The sequence below is a fragment of the Leptonotus elevatus genome, chromosome 20 (genome assembly GCF_054856555.1).
Source record: "Leptonotus elevatus isolate MCC_2025b chromosome 20, RoL_Lele_1.0, whole genome shotgun sequence".
Classification (NCBI taxonomy): domain Eukaryota; kingdom Metazoa; phylum Chordata; class Actinopteri; order Syngnathiformes; family Syngnathidae; genus Leptonotus; species Leptonotus elevatus.
In genome coordinates, this window is record NC_141258.1 from 16,281,273 (window position 1) to 16,307,963 (window position 26,691).

The window sequence follows — 26,691 nt, forward strand, 5'->3', positions numbered from 1 at the left end:
GTGATTAGTCATCAATGGTATCAAATGCTTTTGGTCACTCATTATTACTCCAAATCCAAACAAAAATCGTTACTGAAAGGTAAAAATTTAAGTCAGTAATAATTCCATCAAACTAACAGAATGATAACAGAAAACTACAGCGCAAGCAAAAAGGCACTGTTAACACAATGGAAGGGAAAATGTAAAAACTTGATAGCTTTACATTGATTGGGGAGTGAAGTAAGTAAATACAGCACAACAAAAAGTATTAAACACAAAGCAGATCAAAACCAGGAGCGAGTTTAGAGGCAAAAAAAAAGCAAACGGCAGTAATCTCCACTGCTAACCACACTACGTAAAAGGAACAACTAAAAACTGAAAGGAAAGCAAAACCAACCTCCGAGTAGATAATTACAGCACTATCCTCACTTTAAATGGGTAGTAATGGAGTCAGTCCAAAATATAACTATTGTTTTTTGGGACTTTTTTTTTATGGTTAAACATGCCCAGAGTCAAAGTAACCCAGCCATATTATTGTAATTCTTAAGAAACTAATGTAACAGGCGGGCGAGTTTGGATCAGAACTTTGTTACGTGTTGTCACAGAGTGTATGCTAATGCAGTAATCTTATGAAGTTCAAAGCAAATGTCCTTCTGTGATAATAAATAAAAGTCCATCCTGATCCTGATCTTTCCGATGGGTTTGATAGATTCCCCAGTCCCCATGTCAACTCATTCTATGAATCATTTAAATATTGCTTTTCACATGGTGGGTCTATTTTGGTTCAGTCTAACTGTTACTTTCTGCTCTGCGTGGGCACACTTAAAATCACACAGAATTGTCCATCTTCCTTAGCTGTCCAAAAAGGAAGGGCGGGGCCTTTATTATAGACTTTCCAAGTTGTATTTAAAGTCTTCAAGGGCAGCTGATCCCAAAAAAATAGCTCAAACATTGAGATTATAGGGCATGCGGACACTTTTTGGTCTTGTAACTCGTGACTTAGTGCTCTATAGTTACTCAACAGCTGAAATACCAGGTTCAAGACCTGATGTAGAACATTGATGGGGCACATATCCTGCATGCGTGTGTGATATTTTTGTTTTCGCTTCAAAATCAGATGACGATTGTAAAAGATGGATCTGTACATGTACATCCTTTTACATTAATGTACATTAAGACAGAGTGTAGAATTTAGTGTCTTCTAGTGGTGAACTAATAGAATGAAACAACCCAAGTGCACTATTCTAATAAACTCATTTATTCTGCCAAGCAGGGGATTACTGGATCTGAGCCCATAATGTTTTGATATACAATTACTACCAACTGATTTTATAGCAGAACAAATTAGAAAATGTTACTAATAGTTGGCGAAGAGGGAATACGCATAAAAAAAATGTTGTGTTTTACAATCATCCATAGTAGCAAATGATAACTTAATATATTGTTTTCTTCTTTCTTGGTCTCCCTGAATCACCCAGTCTCTATCACAGAGGTGGAGTGCGTATGTGAGGGCTGCCATTCTGAGACATTGTGGCAGATGGTTGGTGCAGTTCCTGAAGGGCGGTGTTTGACGGTGGTCTTCAAAGGTCCTCGAAAGAATCTGGATCTTCTCTGCCAGAACCATGAGGATGCTTTTCATTGGACCCGTGGCATCCGGACACTGCAGGAAAGAATTGTCAACATGACCCAGAAGGAGAAACTTGATCAATATCCTTAGATGAATGTGAAATATTCAGGTCAGGTTTATATAGTATGCCACATGCAAAGAACCAAAATTAGCATTCTGTGTAATTATCTGTTATGTAAAATCAAACCGCCCCAAATAGTGAGAAATTATATATACAGCCACATTTGTTGTTTGTTGATGATTTTATGTTTGCCATGAGAAGAGCTAATTATAATTCACGCAATTCTTTTATTCATTAGTTTATTTGCTGTGACGTAATCTTTGTGAGCAACGTCTTTCTTCAGCCTCAGAAGTCCATTCAAAATGGCGCGTGCGAGAGACGATAATTTGTTTCCTTCAGCAATAAATTCAGTTTTAAATGACCAGATATGCATACCCTTACCAAAAAGTAGTATACTTTAAGTACATAATATAGAGTATACTTAAGTATACCTAAGTTTATTTTTCAAGTGTACTTATTCTTGCACTAAAAGTAAACTCCTTGGGTACTAAATTGGAACATTTTAGTACACTTAAAAGTATTATCTTATAAAGTATATTAAGTATATTTAAACATGCTTTCAAGTATGCTTTATAGTATATTTAAGTATTTAAGTACTGTATATTAAATATACAGAACTTGAAAGTATACTTTGTAGTATACTTATGTCCACAGTTTAGTTTACAGCAAAAAGTCCAGTGATGAATTGACAGGGATCGAATTGGAAAACTTCAGTACCAAAGGTAACAACCTTAACCTCTAGGCCATCCAGCCATGTGGTGTTCGGCTTTAAGAATAAATTTAACCTCTAATTTTGGTCAGTTACTTTGGTCAGTTACTTCGACAACAAGTGCCTTCTACAGTATGTAAACTTTTAGTATATGTTTCAGTAAGTACAAGAAAAGTAAACTGGAAGTATACTCTCCTAATTTTGAGTATACTTCAAAAAGTACAAGTACATTCTAAGTATTATGTAAACTTTTAGTATATGTTTCAGTATATTTACAAGTAAACTTCACATTTACTTTGTGGAGTATACTTGCAATAAGTACAAGAAAAGTAATCTGGAAGTATACCGTATTTTCACGACTATAAGGCGCACCGCACCGTATTATAAGGCGCAGTGTCAGTTACGGGTGGTATTTCTGACTTTAACACACACATAAGGCGCACCGCACTATTGGGCGGTAAAATATACGCTAGCTCAAAACATATTGTAGCATGCTAATATGCTAAACATACATGCTAGCGCTAGTGTAAGTTTTTAAAAAGGCAGCAAGTGGAACAAAACTGAGTTTGGTTGTACTTTATTGAAGTATTTACAGTAACAATGTAAACAGTGAGTTCAGTTGTATTTTAAGTATATAGCAATGTACTCACGTTGCTTTTGATCAATCCACAAACCCTTCAAAGTCCTCATCTTCCATATCCGAAACGAACAACTGGGCAAGTTCTCCATCAAACACAGCAGGCTCTGTCTCATTGTCAGAGTCAGTCTCGTTGTCGTGCGGCTCCTCGGAAATGCCAGCTTTTGCGAAAGCTCGGACAATAGTGCAAGCAGACACGTTTGCCCAAGTATTCACAATCCATTGACAAATTGTGGCGTAACTAGCACGACGCTGACTCCAAGTCTTGGTGAAGCTGTGTTCGCCATCGGTCATCCAGCGCTCCCACGCCGCTCGCAACTTTACCTTGGCTTTGACGATGACTCCGGCTGGAAATGTTTCTTTAGGCAGCGTCTTCCTCTTGAAAATTACTGTCGGTGGCAGTTTTTGTCCATTAGCATGGCAACCAAGTACAACAGTAAACGCAGACTTCTCATGCTCCGTTGTGCGTATCGCTACCGTGCTGGTCCCCATCTTCTCAACAGTGTGGTTCACCGGGATGTTGAAAGTCAGCGGCACCTCGTCCATGTTGGTGATGTGGTTGGGCTGGATGTGCTTGTCGGCAATCTTCTTGCTGCAGTAGGCACGGAAGATAGCCAGCTTTTCCGTGTAATCAGCCAGAAGATGCAGCGCCACGGTGGTTCTTGCCCGGATGGATAGATGTGGCCATTTCATAAAACAAAAACACCAAGACGGACCTCCTTGAAAATGCTGAATCTTCATTTCTTCTGCAAGCTTTTGTGCTCTCAGTCGAATGGTGACTGTTGAGACGCTTCTCCCAGCTGTTCTTTGGTCTTTAATCCATTGCTCGAGTTGGTCTTCCAACACGGGCCACCTCGCCTTGTTTCTGAGGAAACTCAGCTTCTTCTTGACTTAGCAAAGGTCGTTTCCCATGGATTCGTTGATGTTGAATTCTCTTGCAGCTGCTCGATTTCCATGTTCTTCCTCATAACGGGTCGTTTGCAGCTTGAACTGTGCTTCATAAACATCTCTTCGTAAGTGTCATTTCACCAAGACTGGGAGGCAGCGCTTGCTAGTTACGCCACAATTTGTCAATGGATTGTGAATACTTGGGCAAACGTGTCTGCTTGCACTATTGTTCGAGCTTTCGCAAAAGCTGGCATTTCCGAGGAGCCGCACGACAACGAGACTGACTCTGACAATGAGACAGAGCCTGCTGTGTTTGATGGAGAACTTGCCCAGTTGTTCGTTTCGGATACGGAAGATGAGGACTTTGAAGGGTTTGCGGATTGATCAAAAGCAACGTGAGTACATTGCTATATACTTAAAATACAACTGAACTCACTGTTTACATTGTTACTGTAAATACTTCAATAAAGTACAACCAAACTCAGTTTTGTTCCACTTGCTACCTTTTTAAAAACATACATTGGCGCTAGCATGTATGTTTAGCATAATAACATGCTACAATATGTTTTGAGCTAGCGTATGTTTTACTGTGGCTGCGCCCAATAGTGCGGTGCGCCTTATGTGTGTGTTAAAGTCAGAAATATCATCCGTAACTGAGACTGTGCCTTATAATACATTGTTACTGTAAATACTTCAATAAAGTACAACTAAACTCAGTTTTGCTCCACTTGCTGCCTTTTTAAAAACTAGCTATTCAATCGCGCTCATTTACAATACTATAGTTCCGTCCTCCCAAATCAGAAACAAAATAGATCCCGACAAATACATATATCAATGTAAAAATAAATACTCTTACATATATATATATAAGCAATGTGTCGACGGAAAATCCTCTAAATATTCTATCGCTTTCAAAGTTAATTTAATAAATGTCATAAATTCCTGTTATGGTCCACGATGTTGATGGCCGTTTTTTGTGTGTTTTTTTGTGGGCTGTGTGAGTGCTCCTCCCTGATTGGTGGCTCGTGACCCCGACTCTGTCCACCAATCAGGGCAAGGGATTGGGATTGATTGCCATACTTCATGATATGTGTGCAGCATTCGATAATTTAACTTTGAAATTAATTAACAATGATTGACAGGATAAGGATTAAGACAGAACAAAGGAAGAACATTTCTACTTCTATTTATTAGTGAATTTGTCATCTTCCCGTTGACTCTTTCTCACAATGCCTGTCTTCAGTCAGGTCCGCCTTTCATGTATATAAAGCAATGTGTCGACGGCACACAGCCAGTCATATTTTGGACCTTGGTCCACACATAAGACGCACCTCACTATTAGGCGCATTGCCCATTTTTGAGAAAATGTTAGACTTTAAAGTGTGCCTTATAGTCGTGAAAATACGGTACTCTCCTAATTTTAAAGATACTTCAAGTATACTTAAATACGCTTCTTTTTGATAAGGGGATAAGGGTAGTCATTAACCCCCCACCCCCTGCAAACGACGACACTGGAAACATTTATTTCAAAAGAAGAGGTGTGTCAAGATTAGAGGTGGTAAATCCAGGTCTAGAAAATAAAAACCCTGTCACAGTTTGGCTTTAGCCCCAGGTGCTAGCTAGCTAGCTCCCATGGTGCTTGTTTACCTTTTAGGGAGCTAGCTAGCATCAAGCGCTAAAGCCAAACTGTGGTAGTGTTTTTACTTTCTGGACCTGGATTTGCCACCTCTGGATCATGGACTTGGATTGGATATGAATGGACTAATGGACTAATGACCAATGACGCTTACTCAATGTCGCGAGAAGTGGAGCCACCAGCGGCCCTCTTACGTTTCCACACACTAAGGCCGCCTAATGTGAATACATGTGAAAATGCCACTGATAAGTCTGGGAGAAGTGCTACATGCACATTTCAAGAGAAGAATGCGCAGAACGTGGGCTATATTTGTTCGCCAACTATGGCAACTCAGTGTTGCCAACTCCCCAGGAAAGAAAGTAGCTATAGGAGGATCCTTTGTTGATGATACACGAAAGAGGTTTACAGAGAAGCTTAATGTATGTATTGGCGACAAAACTGAAACTATTGAAAGCCCATATGAGACGTGGGATGATGACAAAATTTGGTCCGACTCACCTGTTACCTGGCCACACATCTGCTTTGGGGACATTTACTCTTATTTATTACAAAGCCCTGTGCAATGCTGGGTAATTATTCTTCAGTGAAGCGTGCAGAAGGAAAGGAGGCGCAGGAGGTCTATCGCATTACAGTTACGTTTGTGCAAGTAGGGCCACAATGCAATACTATCAAGAGGAAAATGAGGGCCACCAGACCCAAAAATAAAGAGCTGGCGGCAAGCATCAAAAAAGCCTGGGCTTCCAGGACCCGCAGGCAATGCCACGGCGCATCGAGGCAGTGGTTAAGGCAAAGGGAATCCAACCAACTATTGAAGATTGACATATCGTTTTGAAAATACCGTCCATCCATCCATCCATCCATCCATCCATCCATCCATCCATCCATCTTTTTTACCCCCATGCAGAACACTGGGAAGTATGCATGGGGATTTCTTCACATTATTAAAAAAAATTGACTGTTTTTGTGGGTTTTATGAGCTGGAAGCCCAAATAATGTAAAAATAAACAAATAAATACTTGAAGTTACTTAAATTGTGGGCCGTAAAACTATAATCTATGAAAGTTTGACTTTTTGAATGGAATTACAGAAATTGAGGATATTCTAATTTTTGGACGAGAACCTGTATACAGTCACAAGTGTTTACCAGTAATAAAGTGAGCCTCACAAACCCGTCAACATCAGCCGGAATCCAGGCTTTGAGCGTCAAGTTACATACCTTCGTGGCTCGCAGCCATTTCTTTCCTTTTTCGTGGCCCCTTTCGGTGGGAAGGCGATAAAAACTTTTTATCTGGCCCCCGACGGGCCGTACAATTGATGGCACAACAAGAATGAACCATCTGCCTCTCTTAATCCTCCTCCAAATGTGCAAAACCATCAAACTACATGTAAAACACACTGTTTCTTGCCACTCAGCTCCCGATTCTTCCTGTGATGCAACGCGCGAAACAAACAATGATGTCACACAGGATCCTCCTATTGGATGTCATAAAAAATCGCTTTAAGTCGCTAGATGACGTCATCGCCTAATTTGCAATTTGCATGTAATTGTAATGGACACTGTAGGAGAGAGGAATAAAGTTGTGGGAGAGGCACAAAGTGAGTGTAAAAACACCCTAAATATGTTTAGAACAACAGATGACTCTTCTGTTGGTTTTTAGGTTTGTTTGTGTTTTTGCCTTATTTAAGTCAATCTTGTCCTGTATTGTTAAATGCTAGCATATCACATTTAATCAAAAGACTGCTATGTGGAGTCTCCAGAACACCAAAATAAGTCACTAGATTTGTCGCTTGTGGCTTTTGACAAAAAAAAGTCACCAAGAGGCTTTGGAAAGCCGCCAAACTTAGTGAGAAATTCACCAAATTGGCATAACTGGGGCAACTAGGTCAAAATACGTAGGAAATGCCCAGAAGACGTAACTCCCGCTCTCTGCTGATTGGTTCTGATTGGTAGGTTTGCCTCGCCTCAGAAATACGCTTGATGGTAACTGTGTCCAAACTATCCAAACTGAGCCCAGTTTTGATAATCATACATATCTTGTATTATAACTAGATTGTGGTCAGAACAATGTGGCTGGTTGATGTACTTACATATCTTTAAGTGTCTATGTTTAGATTCAACATCCTGTGAAAAGTAATAATTTTACATGTGTGCAAACTTCCTTGATCATACATGTCACCTGGATTCATGCTTACCTGAGTCGTGCTGATAGGAATCATGATGATAAGATGAGCTACGACGAAGTGCAGACGTTGCTACAAATGATCAATATCGTCATGAGTGACCAATATGCTCGTGAACTTTTTCAGGTGTGTAACCTGCCACATCAGAGCATTGTTAACACAGATTTTTTAACAGTTGTATATCTATCTCATTCTTAAATGATTCTTGAACAGAAGTGTGATCACTCAGCCGACGGCCGATTGGACCATGGAGAAATCGAAGTTTTCTGCAAGGAGTTGTTACGGAGACCTGAGCTGGATGCCGTCTTTATGCTGTATTCTTCCAATGGATGTGTCCTCTCACCAGCAGATCTGAGGGATTTCCTGAATGATCAGGGGGAGGATTCTTCATTCACACATGCCCAAAGCCTCATAATCACCTACGAACTTAATGAATGGGGTATGCTAAACATACAAATCCACTCATACGGTATGCGTACATTAACACTCGGGTCAGCTTGACCCATTAGCCATTATCCCAAAATTACTCTGGTCAACAGTGTGCCGATGAACATATTTTGGACGCAGATTTTTAAAAATGTCGGGACTTTTTTTCTAGCGCATCAAGATTTTGAGATATTTTCATTGTTTGTTAAGTTTGACCTATAAAAGCTTACACAATATGGATTTCACCATGCATTGTAATTTACAGCTATGAAACAAAACTTTCCACCTGTTTGCTGAACAGATACTGACAAGGTGTAGCAGAAGAAGTTATGTTTTCTTTAATTTGTGATATAGCCTGTATTGGCTGAGGACAAATATGGTACGCTTTAGATTACGTTTTAAGCAGTTTTTGTTGTTTTTGGTAGTGTTTTACTGGAAGTGTGCAGACACACACAGTTGCATTTTGGAATAGACTTGGACTAAATAGACTTAGTACACTTTTACTTTGAAGTTCGCCCACGTTGTGGCGTGATGGCTACCTTGACTTCCTTTTTAGACGTTTCTATAATGGTAGTTGATTGACATTGTAGGTGCGACCAACATCAACACAACGCTATCCTGAACTCACGTTCAATCGCTAATTTAGGACACTAAACCGCTAATTAATTACGCAGCCATTGTATGATACGGCAGAAGTCTCCGACGTAAGTGGCTAGCGGCTACCTGTTAACATAACCAACGAGTGTCTGCCGGCTGGTAAGACGATGAAATTATGATTTGATGGGTGTGTGTATTGTGAGATATTAACATGATCAGTGTCTTTAGATAAATTAATATCATGAATAACACATAATAATATTTAATTGAAGGCCATTTGAGCAAATGTGTTATTTCAGATGTGTATCATACTGGTAGCCCATTGCATTAAGTAGTACCCGAGAAGTAGCTTGCGGTTTCAAAAAGGTTGATGACCCCTGCTCAACATGAATCAATTTGACCCACAGCATAACAGGAAGTGAAAAAAAAAGAAAAAAATGAAAAAAAGAACAACTCTCAAAACAACTAACTATACTTCCCCAGTGCAGGCAAACAAGTTTCCAGGTGAACTACAAAAATAACTAAAATACAACTGATGGATTCACATTGAATTAAGGAATCCACAAGGAAGTTAATTCTCTGTTGTCATGTTTTTGTCTTTTGCTCAACACAGCTCAGAGGAACCATTTGATGACACCCAATGGTTTCACCATGTACATGCTGTCCAAGGAGAATTCTGTGTTCGACCCGGAACATGCTCAGGTTTATCAAAACATGGATCAACCGCTAGCGCACTACTTAATTTCCTCTTCCCATAATACTTACTTGTCTAAGGATCAGCTGACTGGAGAGAGTGGCGTGGAGCCATATATCCGGTAAGAATGAAAAGGAATCCATAGAGTTTTTAGTGTATTTACAACACTGCCATGAAATAATATTTCAGATTTTCTTCACATACCCGATATTCATCACACTCAAATGTTTCAAATCATCAAAGACAATTCAAGTAAAACAAAATGTAGTGTGAAAAAGTCATTGTTAAATTGTGAGTAAACTGGGATTAGCCACAGATTTTGGAAAGCTCATTTCATTTTCACTGATTACTACCAGATTTATTGACCTAAAACAGAGGTGTGCAAACTTTTTGTAAAGAGATTTGGTGAGGTGAAAATGTGGGTGGACGACCATTTAGTTTAGCCTGAAATTATTTTTTACATGGAACACCAATTACATTTAAACACATTTTAGTGAAGCAGTATGCCATTCATATTTGACTTTTTCATTTAAATTTCAAGATTCTTAAGCATGTCTTTCGTTTCATTTGAAACAGGACATATAACTGGTAATTAAATGTTCATTGAAATTTTTGATTTAAAAACAGGGAAATACGTAAAATTATTGACCAGTGCAAATTACCTTTCAAACATAAAATATCACCACTAGCAACTAAATGTTCTCTAATTTTTTTAATTTAGTAACAGGGAAATATGTTTTAAATTTAAAAAAAACAACAACTAGAGAATGCAATATCTGGAGGAATTGCGTGTGAAGACTGTAAGGCTGAATGAAAACTGTGGAATGATTTGGAATGATATTGAATATTGTTGAATGATATTGAATGTTATGGAATGGTATACAATGGAATAAGATGAACATGCTAATGTTGGAATGGTGTGTATTCATCCAGAAATCTAGAAGCAGTTGAAGGAAGAAAAATAGCACAAAAACAAAAAAATAAAGTAGCAGGAAACAAAAAATACAAGAAAGCAGCGAGGAAATGAGAAAGCAATGGCATAAGGAGAGAGGAATTGAGTAAGCAGTGGAGTAATGTGAAAGGAATCAAGTAAGCAATGGAGTAAGGAGTAAGGAATCGAGTAAGCAATGGAGTAAGGAGTGATGATTTCAAATCTTAGTGAGGGGTGGAACAAGAGTCAGATTTTCTGTTGAGTTACGCTTTAATAGGATAAAATAAACATAGATAATAAAATCAAATAAAAAATTAACGATCTTAACACAAGGTGATGGAAATTTTCTAGCCAGGCAAATGTGGGACTGGTAAGGTTAACCTGAGCACTTAAACACACATTAAAGAACAAATGTTCAGAGGTGGTGTGTGCGCGCGTGTGTGTGTGTGTTACATTTCGGGATTTCACGGAGTTGTGAGGTCCATGGGTAACCATTTCCTGGGCCCCACAAGTTTAGACCTTTTTTTGAAGGTCAAGACTTGGTTTTAGAGTTTAGGTTTGAATTGGGTTATTGTTGAGTTTAGGGTAAGGAATAGGGGTAGGCAATCATTTTTGATGGTTGGGGTTAGGGGAAGGGGCTAGGAAATGCATTATGCCAATGAGATGGCTCCACAAAGATTGTAAAACAAACTTGTGTGCACGCGGGTGCGTGCGTGTGTGTGTGTGGAAGCATGTGGAAGCGTGAATAGATAAATGTGTGTGTGAGCGTATGTTGTCAATGGGTATGAGTGTGAATACCTGACTTTTAATAAAACACAAATACAGTATTGCATTACTTAATAGCACACTTTACTTGGCTAAATAATAACTGGCTGCAACATTACTAATTCACATGAACAAGCACTATCTTGCACATGAAAGGCTATAAACACACACACAAGTTATACAACTCAAAAGTATGATGCACATAACGAAATTACATCACTGAACATTAATTGTGGCCGACTACGGCTGTGGACGTCACGTAATGGCAGCGCCCATCTTATCATGGTGGCATCTAACTACACAAAAACCGCTGCGCAACAAGTAATGGACCCAGAATGCATCGCACGCATCCCGAGAGGGGTAAATACAATGACGTCACTCTATTCTTAACAAGAAGATAGACAAATATAATAATGATGACTATTAATATATGGAACCTTTCTAACAATGTCCGTGATGATTACATTGACGTACGAAAACCCCAATGAAAACAGTTAATAGGTTATGACCATGTTTACTGTGTTGGCTTTAGAATGTTAAACATTCCGGGTCATGACCCATAGTATGATAATTAGGGTTTTTCTGTTTTGTTTTGTTTTACTATGAAACGCCTCACAGGCAATTAAAATGGTTCACTTTTCAATTAAATGTTAAATGTTTATCGGAATGTCTTTTGAACAAAAAGCATAGCCTGGGTCAAATTGACCAATTTTACCACTGAAAACTACACATTTGTAGTTTTTTGCCACGAAATGGGTTCTCAATTAAAATGGTCCATTTTAACACATTTTCAATTAGTTTTTTACGACAGCACAAACACTTGCACTGTAGCAGCAAAATGATGGATCAGATTTTCACCACTATAAACACAAAGTCAGCCTCACACTTTTTGCAGAACACTACACACAGTGACTTACGAAACACTGAACACACTTGTATACATTAGACACAGAAGTATATCATAATGTCACTTCTTTACAATTCCAAAGCACTGACTGACAAATCACCACACTCATGAGCCAGTTGATTAAACAAAGCACACACATTAGGTGTGCAAACACACAATTACTTTTGACAATTACTTTAGACTACAGTCTACTAGATTACTGTAGACAAACCAATCAGATTTGAGCGATACAAAAATGCAGCAGTTAAGTTCAACTGCTTTCATCGAAAATGGAAGAAGTCAGAGGAAGAAAAAGCAAGGGTGAGAGGGGGAATCGGTGGAGGACGAGCAGGAGGTCGAGGAGAAGAGGACCACAATTGTCAAATGAAATTCGTGCAACGCTAGTTGAAACGCTGAGGGAGGCTAGACTAAAAGTTCAGCCAAATCGTAGCAGATATACAGTGGTATCTGTCATAAGGACCTTCCAACAAGAAAATACGGTAACACTATACAATAACGTTTGTTAGTTAACCATTTAAAATACATTAGTTAAAGATGAAGTCATGAGAACTCATATTGAACTAATACATTGTAAATATGAAACGATTAGGAATAAATAATTTGCAAATTGTTAACTAATAATTTTGTAAATGCATTAACAAAAGATTAAGTTATGATGAGCTATTATCTGAACTCATGATGAACTAATAATTTGCAACTATTGGAGAATTATGAACTCATAACTTTATATTAAATAAGGATTAACTCATGATTAAGAAATATCCATTACTAATCATTAAAATGCATAAACAAAATGTTAACTCATATTGAAGTACAGTAATTTGCAACTATTGAAGAATTATGAACTAATAGTTTCCAAATATTAACTAATGATTAACTCATGATTCAGAAATATCAGTAAAGTAAAAGATGGGCAATTATGAATTCATGTTGAAAAATTTGTATCTGTGGTATTGATTATTGTAATACAAACCTTTTTGCAAATCCATTCCAACGTTCAATATTGGTGATTCCGCCAATATTTGTTGACTCTTATCATTTACAACTTATATTTTAATGTGAACAAATTCTCTGCAAATGCCTTACTACCTTTTGTTATCATGAACAAACTATATTTTAATATCAACAATTCATTTACTCATCTTTTTTCAACCCTTATTCTAAAGAGGTAAAACATTATCGTGTTCAAATGCTTACCATGTTATCTGCTAACATTTGTTATCATGAACAAACTATATTTTCCCATCAACAATTCATTTTACTCATCTTTTTTCAACCCCTATTCTAAAGTGGCAACACATTATTATGTTCAAATGCTTACCATGTTATCTGCTACTATTTGTATATCATGAACAAGTATCTTTTAATGTCAACAACACATAGTATGGATGTATGGACCGGTTTGGTTTCTTAGGTTCATTTCTAGGAATAATTAATTTAATTAGAACCAATAAATCAACACGCACACACACACACACACACACACACACTCACAATAAGCAACTGGAATCACTGATGTGTTAAATGGAAATAATATTTATTTACACACACACACAAAATTAATCGAAAATATTTACAATCCCTGCCCAACTTACCTGTGCACAACAACCTGGGGCCTAAAATAATGACAAAATAAGTGTTCCTCCAAATGGGCATGGTCATTGTTCTCAGTGTTGTGGTATCAACATCAAAGTTGTTTGTCAAAGTGGTTAGTCGAAGTGCACTCTTGTTCAGTCAAATCTACTGCAGTTCACAGGCCTAATATGATGGTGAGGTAGGATCTTGAAAGTCCAGCAACTTGGAAAATGAGGCAGGCACAAGTTCAGATCAAGGGTTGCTCACTATCTCCCTAGTCTCAACTCAAAATCCAGTTCCGACCTTTGTCAATAGTCAACAAGCTAGCCTATATGCATTAAAACAAGACTATTAATTGTACTGATCAAACATTGATTATCATATAGGCCAAATATTCAATATCTAAGCACTATTGTAACACTAATGTGAATCATGACATATAATATAGGGCAGTAATTTTATTTTTTTTAAATTTTCTAACCCTTTATTAAAACAAACAGGAATTATGATTTTAAAAAATGAACTATTTCTTAAAACATGAAATGAAAAAGTATTTTCATTTCAACCAACACATCAATTTTGGTAACTGAAATAATGAACTAACAATACTCTGAAAAATCAATTAATACAGTACTCCTTTTAACAGAAACAGCTTGATATTTTTTTCATTCTATTCCAAAAGTATTTCAAATAAAATGTACACAAAACATTTCATCGAAAACATAAAATTACTGAATTTAGCATCCCAAGTTACACGTTTAACATAGTTGCACTACACTAGCCATTTATCTTGTACTTAGTTACAGTTGACTTACCAAGACGCTTGCCAAAAGATAGCTCCCGGCTCACAGAATTCCAGCTCCCCTCTCCTTTCTAGACATCACGGTAAGAAAAGTAGGTATCAACATACTGTATGAACTGTATTGCAATAAGTTTTCATTTTCACATTTCATAGTGACCATGCTAATGCTAGCGGTTAGCTTTGATTAGCGCATGGGGCTAACTCACCAGCTTTCGCTTCCTGACTCTGATAGAGGTAGGACGCATTTTATTGCCCCGCGAGTTCACTCCCGAAGCACCAGCTGAAAATAACTCCATTGTTTTTTCAACATGACTAGTGGGAAAAGACAAAACTGACAACATGAAGGACTTAAAGTCTTCTATTCAAATATTGGAGGGCGCCATATTTGAAATGAATAAGCAGGTGCTGGAATTGATCCAAAAACAAAAACAAATCCAAGACCTGAAGGAAATCCAACAGATGCGGATTGAGAATCAACAGATGCGGATTGAGAATCGAGAACTTGTGAAAGAGATGAAAGACAAAGATTGGCGCATTGCAGACTTGGAGAAGCTGACAGAGAGCTTGATCAAAATGCATGCAACTAACGATTTCATTATCACAGGGATTAAAGTTAGGCCGCGCACGTATGCACAAGCTGCGGCCCGAAGAAGTGCGGAGGATCCTGATCTGAATCCTGATTATGAAACAGCTGAGCAACAGGTGATTGCCAAACTGCAAGAATTGGGAATAACAGTGGAATAGAAGCACATTCAAGAATGCTACCCACTTCCATCTGGAGGGAGAAAACCATCAATGGTCCTCATGAAGCTCACCGACAGAAAGAGCAAAATTGCTCTCCTCAAACAGGGCCCAAAGTTGAGAGGTCAAGACGTCTATCTGAATGAAAAATTGACCAAAAAGAATGCTGAAATAGCAAGAAAGGCACGTCAAGTGAAGAAAGGTGGAAAAATTGTGGCGACCTGGACCGCAAACTGCAAGATCCTCATCAAAACACAAGATATGAAAACCAAGGTGATCAAAAGCGCGGAAGAGCTGGTGGCTTATGAAAATTAAATATGGCCCAATCAACTGACTCTATACTCTCATCACATCCAAATCTAGATGACCAATTTGAGGATTGTTCTTTCGATGATCCAAATGGAATATTTGATCCTGATAAAAACTTCTACAACAACAAATTGGACAAATGCAAATACTACACTGAAGACCAATATAACAAATCATTCAAATTGGCCGGTAAACTCTCTTTAATCCATTTCAACAGCAGGAGTCTCTACACAAACTTTGATCACATCAAGGATTATTTACAAAAGTTTGACAAGAAATTCAACATTATAGCTGTTTCTGAAACTTGGATGAAAGATAAATTGTGACATTTGTTTTAGCTCATGCAACAAGCTACTAATGCTAACATGTAATGGTAGTGCACACGAGCCGTGAAGCACTTTGACTATTGCCATAGATCCTCCAATATTAGCAAACCTATTCAATATTCAGTTTAGCTTTCACAAGCACTTTGTCTGACGGGAGAAATTGGTAAATTTGATGTGAGGATTAGTTATGTACTCTACAAACGATGGATAACTCAAATGAGCAGGGACGCTGAAGTTGGCTATACCGTTGCTCTCCTGTCTATTAGCCTATAATATCAAACTTAACATGCAATTGCATTTTCTGGCCTGAAGATGACATTGTTTTCCCAGTTTTGTATTGGTGAAGACGCTGGTTTCCTCGTTGCCTACTGATTTTAACCTGCTCTGATTTCCACAAAATCAAAATAGCATGGAGTTTCTCTCCTGTTTCACACTCAACACTACTCCAGTTTTAAAATAAATTGAACTTTTATCTATAGATTTGTGTGTTCTTCTTTGTTTGTTATTGGCATGCTAAACTGTGGGTACAGTTTAGTAAACTGTGGGTACTGATTACTTAACTGTGGGTACAGATTGCTTAACTGTGGGTACAGATTGCTAAACTGTAGGTACAGTTTGCTAAACTGTGGGAACAGATTACTAAACTGGCGTGTCGCTGAAGGCAGGCGCAATGTTGACGAGAAGAGTGGGGGTTAAGCCATGGGAGGGGTCAGTTTTGAATTGGTTGTTTACAAACACAAACGGTTGTGTGTACAAACACAAACGGTTGTGTGTACAAACACAAACGGACAAAACTAAAGACCCCACCTTTAAAGACTTGTTCACATTTAGAGGACATTTACAAATAAAATATTACTTGAAACATTTTGTACGTGTGTGGTCACTTTATCAGGTGGAAAATGGTATATGTGTTGTTGACATGAAAAGATACTTGTTCATGATAAACAAATAGTAGTAGATAACATGGTAAGCATTTGAACATGATAATATGTTGCCACTTAAGAATACGGATTGAAAAAAGATGAGTTAATAAATTGTTGATATAAAAATATAGTTTGTTCATGATAACAAAAATCATGCATTCATCTTTAACTAATGTATTACAAATGGTTGACTAACAAATGTTATTATAATGTGTTACCGAAAATACGTTTTTTTTTTTAAATGCCAATGAGGATATTGCCTACGATGTTGATGAAATTCTCTTGTAAGATACAACTGGGCGAATAAAGGTGTAATATTTCTTTTTTTTACAGTAAATTTAACCTGTACAGGTAGTACACTTTTTTGTATTATTATTATTATTATTTGTCTATTTTCTGGCCTTACAGTGTTGGACGTGCTTTATTGTGATTGTCTACGTTGACTGATTTAGTTTAAATGAAGAGGTATAAATCCTATTTTCAATAGTAATAATAAAAATAATAACACATTAACATTTTATACAGCGCTTTTTTGTACACACAGGTTGCATTATTCGTGCGCTCACACATTCACACTGTGGTGGCGGTAAGCTACTTAACTAGCCACAGCTGCCCTGGGGAAGGCTGACGGAAGCGTGGCTGCCAATGTGCGCCTACGGCCCCTCCGACCACCACCACACATTGGCACCTTAGCACTGGAGGAAATTTGTGTAAAGTGCCTTGCCCAAGGACACAACGACACATGACTTGGGGAGAGCGGAAATTGAACAGCTGACCTTCTGGTTACTAAACGACCGTCTCCACACCCTGAGCCACGGCCGCCACATAGTGTGTATTGTGTAGCATTGATATTGTCTTTGATCAATTTTCCATTCGCATACAGTAACTGCTAAAAGTTTGAAACAGCAGTGTGTAAGTCAAACCTTAAGAAACGTTTGTATTTCATATAGTAACATGAACATGGTTTATATACATGTTATAGTTTTTACAAGAGTGATTCGTTTTGCAAAAGCTCTGCATCTCATGTGCATGGTTACGCTAATTGTGTGTAGTGTTTTCTAAGTTTACAACTTATCATTTTTACCTCTTAACGCAACAAGATGGTTTAATGACTACCCTCTTACATTGTTTGTAATGTAAAGGCTGAGTGTTTTGAACAGCTGTATTGGATATCATTCAGCATTGTTCTTGCCTTTCTACCTTGCTACTTTCAGAATTATCTCCGTGGCGTTACATTTTGTGCTGCAGCCCTGTGCTTATTTATGTAAGATATCTATCTATATCCCATGCATTTGTGGTCTAATTAGCAGATTTTTGCTAAACTGCAAGATAAAATCTAAAGGCACATTTGATCAATTGCCCTATAAGTAATGTAATCTGTTTTCTTTTAGCGCCCTGAATCATGGTTGTCGCTGTGTGGAGTTGGACTGTTGGGATGGAGATAACGGACAGCCAGTCATCTACCACGGATACACACTCACTTCCAAAGTGCCTTTTGTCGAAGTTATAGAGACAATCAATCAGTATGCATTTAAGGTAGGGTAAAACCCATTACCAGTCAGAATGAACAATGGTCGTGATAACCTGTTGCTTTCCCAGGTGAAAATCTTTACAGTACAGTATATCCTCTGCTGCGCCTTAAAAAAGTGGAGCTTGTTGTATAAATAAAGTGATAGAGAGCCTTGTATTATCCCCTTGATAATACAAGGCTCCTTGAACTTTGTCTTTTTGCCACATTTCAGGCCTCAATTTTTTTTGGAGGGGGAGAATCAACAAGTGATACACAATTGTGAAGTGGATTGAAATTTACGTGATATTTAAAAAATGTCTTCTTCTTTTTCTTCAAATAAAAGAGCTGAAAAGTATGGCATGCCCTCTCCAGAGTTAAAACTTTGTAGAACGACCTTTTGCTGCAATTAAAGTCAAGACTGAAATGTTTCCAATTCTTACTTGCAAAAAAGGTCCAGCTCAGGTAGATTAAACGGAGAGCGTATGTTAACAGCAGTTTACAGATCTTGCCACAGATTCTCAATGGGATTCAGGTCTAGACTTTAAATTGGCCATTCTAACACCTGGATATGTTAAGTTTTGAACCATTCCATTAAAGATTTTGCTCTATATTTACGATCATTGGGCCTAACGTGCGTACGCACCAATTGGTGCGCAAAACGTGCATAAGCATGAAATGGTTGATTTATCAATATATTCGTACAGTACTTGAATTTGTGTGTATTCTGCGAACAAATTTAGAACATCCTCAGACCATGTATGCGCACAAGTAATGACAGACCAGTTTCCCCAAAAACATTTAAACAACAACAACAAAAACATGTTCTACCCAATACACACAACATACTTGGAACTACAGTCATATATAAACACTAAGAATACTTTTAACAGTAATAACATCAATTGATAATTTGCCAATGAGTAGACTTGAGTAACCTAAAAAAACTTGAAAGGAACATTTGTCACGTTTAGCCTGGTCCCGCTCAAGTGCTTGTATGTGATTATGTACTGGATCTGAGTGTGTCTGTCGCCACTGTCTGTGTTGGTGGCTGTCACTCTAGAGCAGTGCAGCCGCACCAGTAATAATGATAGTAAGAAGAATGGATCAGATTTGTAGCGGTAAGCTACTTAACTCATTCAAACCCCAAACCGTATAAATACGTTCTTTAATACTTTGTCCTTCACTCCCCAAAATGTATTTATACGGTTTGTTTTAATGTTTTTTAAATTCTAGAGCATTCAGAAGGCTTTGATACAACGTCTGACCTGAAGAGGTCGCTTAAAGAAATGGTAGTTATTACAAAAAACGGCCAGCATGTGGCAAGCAGAGTATACGAGATCAGCCAGGGCCCTGTTGCAACAAGCTCTTTTTGACAGTGTTTTCAACGGGTTTGTGAATGATGATGAAACTTAGCTATATTTGAATGCTAATTGCTGCAAAATGGAAATTGATACAAATATACTTTTTTTTCCTAATGAAAGAAGAAACTCTAATCTTTCTTTTGGTAGGCTCCATGTTTTTATAGCAATAGAACACAATATTCTGTAGGCCTTGCAAAATCTGTCAAAATCCAGTTAAAAAAATGGGGTTGCTTCAGTAAAAATGGCCAGGACTGAATGAGTTAACAAATTTCCACAAATTTACAGTTGACAAATGACCGTCAATTGCTTGTGATTTGATCGGCATGCATTTCTTCAACTACAAATGCCGCTTTTCCGTGCTACATTTATCCCTTACTATCTATTTTAACAACTTGTGCAGGGTTTGTTTGATTGCCTCATAATAATTTTATTCAATGCATGTTCTGCGTACACACACAACCCTTTTCAAAATAGAACGACTGAGAAAGAACGTCTCTCACGAATGTTTTTTCAGTGTTTTGGCTGAGATCCGTAACACAGATTTAGACAATATTTGAACAATATTTGAAGGAATGGTCCTTTTGTGTATATCGAAAAAGTTTTAGATCTTTTGTTAGGCCTACAGCTCACGAAAAATAGGATCAAAAGCAAAAGTATTGGGAAAAGTGCAGTGAAAGCGTTCCAGTTCTGTCTATCAGACAGGGTTGGCTCCACACAGTAGGCAGTAGGCCCATCTGTGATGTGTGTCAGGTTAAATCCTTCCCGTAAGGACTGGCTTGAACACAATCAATAAAAACACATTTTTTAACTTAACTTATTTGCTTTTTAAAAAACATTTTAAACTGGCTTCCTCGATTTCCTCCATTTACTGAAGCGCAGTCTATTTTAGGGATGGAGTGCGCACTAATCCATTTCATCCTCAGATTCATGTGAAATTATAAAAACACATTTCGTTTATGGCCTCCAACTATCAAACGATGGCAAGCTTAAACTGATCTGTGTGTCCTTGTGGACATTGGTGGGAAGCATTGATTTTAATTCATGTCTTTGAGTTGCATTTTATACAATTGAAAAATAATGTTTTTCATGTTTCCTGTCCTCTTTTCTGATCTCTGATTGTCCACTATGCATAATCATCATTTAGGCATCGCCTTACCCTCTGATCCTTTCCTTGGAGAACCACTGCTCTGTGGAGCAGCAGGCAGTGATGGCTCGACACCTACAGACCATCCTTGGTGACAAACTGCTCACCAAGCCTATTCGTGGCCTCGATTCCAACACCCTGCCTTCACCGGAAGTATGTTACGTAACCAAAAAAGGCCATATTGAAAATCCAATGCTAGAGTTTAAATGAATGTGTTCACTGTAAAAATTGTATCAAGCGTGCGTTAAGTATGCATAAGAACACAACACCAAAAAATTTAAACAGGCAATCATTTCATTCAATCAATGCACAAATAATCCGCGATCTCAGTGGTCTGGAGAAGTTATGGCATGATTCATTCTTTCTTTGATTTGAAAAGCATTATGCGCATGTCGTTTAATGCAGGGGGGGAGGGGGGGGGGGGTTTCAGCAATATGTCAACTGAATTTCGTAGCGTTCACGCATAATGTGCGTACTCGATAATGTGACAATGCGTCACCCACACAGATAATGGTGCCCTATATGCATTGTATACCTACTCTGTGTTTAGGGCTGTGCGATTAATCGAAATTCAATTACAATGTAAATTGTTACATTCCACAATTACAAAATCAGCATAATCATTAAAAAAAGATTAATACAAATTTTTGAATTGTTTACATTTATTTATTTATTTTAAATAAATAATTTAATAAATTTTGTTTCATCTAAAAGGAACTTGCATAATTATAACGTTTCAAAGAATTGTATTTGGCTTGTACGCTTAAACATTTTCTTGTTTTGCAACCAAAAAATAAATGATCGTCTTACTGCACAGTGCACATGCTGCACTCAAACTTCAAGTTTTTGCCAACATAAATAAATAAATATATATCAGTGGTGAGCGGTGACCTTTTGGAGTGGGCATGCTGGAGTGACACATATGCAAGTGCCAGCAGAGCGGAACATTTCGGGGTATTTTTATTATTAATTTTAATATTAAATATGATTTAATTATTATTTAATACTGTGGTGACTACCGCCGCCTTAATGGGAACACACTCAACAAACATTAGTTCCGTGGTGGAATTATGTCAATGAGCACCACAATCCCACTGTGTAGGTATAAAATTAAAGCGGAAATATTCAGGATTGTCGCAGGTTGATGCACACACACTTTAATGTAACCAGCTCTGTGGTGAGTGAAATAACACAATCACATCCCCACAAATTTGCCAATACGTTGGAATTTACAGTATTTGGAACTGGCTCGTGCCCACAAAGTGGGCTCAAACATGGAGAGAAAATGACATCGCAGCGGAGGGAGCCAAAAGCGATTTCAACCAACAATCAACAGTTTGCTAACCTGTGGACAGCCAGCGAGACATTTATGTTTCTCGTACGTCCTGCCTTGAAATTCCTTTCCGTTTTTGTAATGACTACTTCAAGAGTAGGATGACCACTTGAAATTCTATTCTATTCTCAAAAGTTCTCCGGGAAAACGGCACTTATTGTGACTCAGCAATGAACTGAACCACTGACTGTTTACTGAAGAACAAGTCAAGTAAGCCAATTATGTGCATGCGCGTTGTCAGATAATCTGCTTTACTGCCAGTTTTTTTGCCATTCAAAAGACGCACGTACAGAAACAACCTCTCGGAACTAACACAACTTGATATTTCATTGCGCATTCGCGAACCAAGCTGTCGGCTTTTAAGCTCTCCGCGAGGAAAACAAGACAAAATTACACAGTAATTTAAGACCAAAACAGTAGAACTAAGGTATTGTATAATAGAGGACACATGATTTTATTGAAGGGCTTGGGCATGCACTGCATTAATAGCTTATTATGACCACTCGCCACTGATTATATATTATTGTAAATTCTGTTTGGTCCAAAAGGAACTTAAATAATTATAGTGTTTCTATTCTTTTAATTGGTCTTAATATTTTTAAATGTGTAAACATGTTCTTGTTCTGTAACAACAACAAAAGATCGTCCTACTGCACAGAGCACTTCAAGATTTTGCCAACATGAATGAATAAATAAATAAATAAAATGTATATATATATATATATATATATATATATATATATATATATATAAAATAAAAAAATAAATTATCATAAATGAAAGCAATCACATATGCTGATCACTCAATCAATCACTCCCCCCTGTTCAATTACTACATATGGGTACAATAATGGTTTGTTTTCAACCAGCTTTTGAGTTTGGAGACAAATGTTTTAAATTCACAGATAGTCTTTATATCAGTGGGCACAGAGTTCCAGAGTTAACTGCTCTGATATGAAAAAGCTGACTGACCAAATGAAGTCCTGCACTGTGGGGGGTGTAACATTCTGGGTCAATGTTCCTCATGTTATTCGACTGTTGCTGTTTGGTCTCTGGATAAATGTCCTAAGCGGTTCGGGAGCAAGGTTATGGAAACATTTAAAGAACAACTTAAGAAAACACAAATTATTAAATTATGTTTTCTAAGAATGTGACAGTGATGGAAACCTATTGGTTTTCTGTCCATCATTTTTATTGCTTGATTGTAAAGTTAGCCAATTCGCTGTATGGCAAAAGGAGCAGCCTGGGCCCATGTTGTCATGCAGTATATGTCATGCAATATGTGTGAAAATAATCCCATGCATGTATAGCAGGGCAGCCTGAGTAGGGATGTACAGTCGAATGAGTTTAACACAATTTAAGTTCCTTTGTATTGTTTTAGATATTTTTTTGATGTGCTTGTAAAAACAATAAAATAAATTAAGATCACATAAAATCAATCAAAATATTGTATTTTCAAAACGATATGTCAATCTTTAATACTTGTTTAGAAATAATTTTGCCTTAATAACTGCCTCAATGTGCTGTGGCGTTGAGGCAATCCTGCCTGTGGCATTGCCCGGGTGTTATGGAAGCCCAGATCTCCTTGATGGTTGCTATCAGCTCTTCTTTAAGTTTTTTGATCTAGTGTCCCTTATTTTCCTCTTGATACCCCATAAATTCTCAATGAAGTTGAGGTCCGGCAAGTTGGGTGGCCAGTCAAGCACTGTGATGGAATGGGCATCAAACCAGGTTTTGGTGCTTGTGGCAGTATGGGCAGGGGCCAGGTCCTGCTGGAAGATTAAATCTGCATCTCTATACATATCTTCAGCAGAGAGAATAATCTTCTTCTTCTTTTCCTTTTAGCTTTTCCCTTCAGGGGTCGCCACAGCAAATCAGTTGCCTCCATCTAACCCTGTCCTCTGCATCCTCTGCTCTCACACCAACTACCTTCATGTCCTCTTTAACTACATCCATAAACCTCCTCTTTGGTGTCCTCAAGACCTCCTGCCTGGCATTTGGAAATTCTGCATCCTTCTGCCAATATACTCACTATCTCTCCCCTGGACATGTCCAAACCATCTCAGTCTGGCCTCTCTGACTTTATCTCCAAAGTCGCTAACATGTGTTGTCCCTCTGATGTACTCATTCCTGATTCTATCCATCCTGGTCACTCCCAAAGAGAACCTTAGCATCTTCATCTCTGCCACCTCCATCTCTGCCTCCTGTCTTTTCCTCAGTGGCACTGTCTCCAGACCAAACAACATTGCTGGTCTCACCACAGTTTTATAAACCTTTCCTTTAATTTTAGCTGAAACTCTTCTATCACACATTACACCTGACACTTTTCTCCACCCGTTCCAGCCTGCCTGCATACGCTTCTTCACTTATTTTCCACACACTCCATTGCTCTGGACTGTTGACCCTAAATACTTATACTCCTCCACCTTCTTCATCTCTTCTTCCTGTAATCTCACTCTTCCATTTGGGTCCCTCCTATTCACACACAGATACTCCGTCTTGCTACGGCTAACCTTCATTTCCCTCCTTTCCAGGGCAAACCTCCACGCCTCTAGCTTCTCCTCCACCTGTTCCCTGCTCTCACTACAGATCACAATGTCATCAGCAAAGCATGGAGTCCATGGAGATTCCTGTCTAACCTCGTCTGTCATCCTGTACATTACCATAACGAACAGGAAGGGGCTCAGAGCTGATCCGTGATGTAGTCCCACCTCCACTTTGAACTCCTCCGTCACACCTACAGCACACCTCACCACTGTTTTACAGTCCTCATACATGTCCTGCACAACATACTTCTCTGCTACTCCAGACTTCCTCATACAAAACCACAGATCCTCTCTGGGCACCCTGTTGTAAGCTTTCTCCAGATCCACAAAGACACAATGCAGCTCTTTCTGACCTTCTCTGTACTTCTCTATCAACATCCTCAAAGCAAATACTGCATATGTGGTACTCTTTTTTTGGCATGAAACCATACTGCTGCTCACAAATGGTCACCTCTGCTCTCAGTTTAGCTTCAACTACTCTTTCCCATAGCTTCATCGTGTGGCTAATTAGCTTTATTCCTCTGTAGTTTCCACAACTCTGCACGTCTCCCTTGTTCTTAAAAATGCGCACCAGCACACTTCTCCTCCATTCCTCAGGCATCTTCTCACTATCTAAGATCCTGTTGAACAACCCAGTCATAAACTATACTGCTACCTCTCCTAGACACTTCCATACCTACACAGGTATATCATTGCCTTTCCACTCTTCATCCTCTTCAATGCCCTTCTCACTTCATCCTTACTAATCTTTGCTACTTCCTGGTACACAACAGTCACCTCTTCTACTCTGCGTTCTCTCTCATTTTCCTCATTCATCAATTCTTCAAAGTACTCTTTCCATCTTCCAATCAAACTACTGGCATCTGTCAATACACTTCTGTCCCTATCCTTTATTACCCTAACCTGTTGCATGTCTTTCCCATCTCTGTCTCTTTGCCTTGCCAACCTGTATAGATCCGTCTCTCCCTCCTAATTGTCCAACCGAGCATACAAGTCATCGTAAGCCCCTTGTTTGGCCTTTGCCACTTCTACTTTCACCTTACGCTGCATTACCCTGTACTCCTTTCTACTTTCTTCAGTCCTCTCAGTGTCCCACTTCTTCTTAGCTAAACTCTTTCTCTGGATCCACTTCTGCACCACCTCATTCCACCACCAAGTCTCCTTATCCCCTTTCCTTCCAGATGACACACCAAGGACTGTCCTACCTGTCTCCCTGATCACATTTGCTGTAGTTGTCCAGTCATCTGGAAGCACCTCCTGACCATCCAGAGCTCGTTTCAACACCTTCCTGAAAGTATTACAACACTCTTCTTTTTTCAGCTTCCACCATTTTGTCCTCTGCTCTGCCTTTGTCGTCTTTGTCTTCCTCACCACCAGAGTCATCCTACACACTACCATCCTATGCTGTCTGGCTACACTCTCACCTACCACTACTTTGCAGTCGCTGATCTCCTGCAGATTACACTGTTTACACAAGATGTATACATCTGTGTACTCCTACCTCCACTCTTGTAGGTCACCCTATGTTCCTGCCTCTTCTGCAAGAAAGTATTCACGACAGCCATTTCCATTCTTTTTGCAAAGGCAACCACCATTTGTCCCTCTGCGTTCCTCTCCTGGATACCAAACTTGCCCATCACCTCCTCATCACCTCCTCATCACCTCTGTTTCCTGCACTAACGTGTCCATTGAAGTCTGCACCAATGACAACTCTCTCACTTGTAAGGATGCTCTGCATCATTTCATCAAGGTCCAACCAAAAGTTCTCCTTCTCCTCCAGCTCACATCCTACCTGTGGTGCATACCCACTAAGAACATTGATCATCACACCTTCGATTCCTAGCTTCAGGCTCATCACTCTAAATGACACTCTTTTTACCTCCAGGACGTTCCTAACAAACTCCTCTTTCACGATAACTCCTACTTTCATTTCTCTTCCTATCTACACCATGATAGAACAACTTGTACCCTGCTCTTAAACTTCTAGCTTTGCTCCCTTTCCACCTGGTCTCCTGAACACATAGTATGTCCACCTTCCTCCTCTGCATCATGTCAACCAGCTCTCTACCTTCTCCTGTCATTG

General features: G+C 38.6%; 1 protein-coding gene across 1 annotated transcript in view; it reads left to right on the plus strand.

Annotated features, from left to right (window-relative positions):
- plcd3b (phospholipase C, delta 3b) overlaps positions 1–26,691 on the plus strand; it is a 73,332-nt gene that overhangs the window by 17,129 nt on the left and 29,512 nt on the right. Inside the window, exons 4-9 of the mRNA XM_086065038.1 lie at positions 1,458–1,686; positions 7,715–7,844; positions 7,932–8,157; positions 9,355–9,556; positions 18,106–18,250; positions 20,730–20,882. Coding sequence (XP_085921164.1) covers positions 1,458–1,686; positions 7,715–7,844; positions 7,932–8,157; positions 9,355–9,556; positions 18,106–18,250; positions 20,730–20,882 — 1,085 coding nt within the window. The remainder of the gene's footprint in view (positions 1–1,457; positions 1,687–7,714; positions 7,845–7,931; positions 8,158–9,354; positions 9,557–18,105; positions 18,251–20,729; positions 20,883–26,691) is intronic.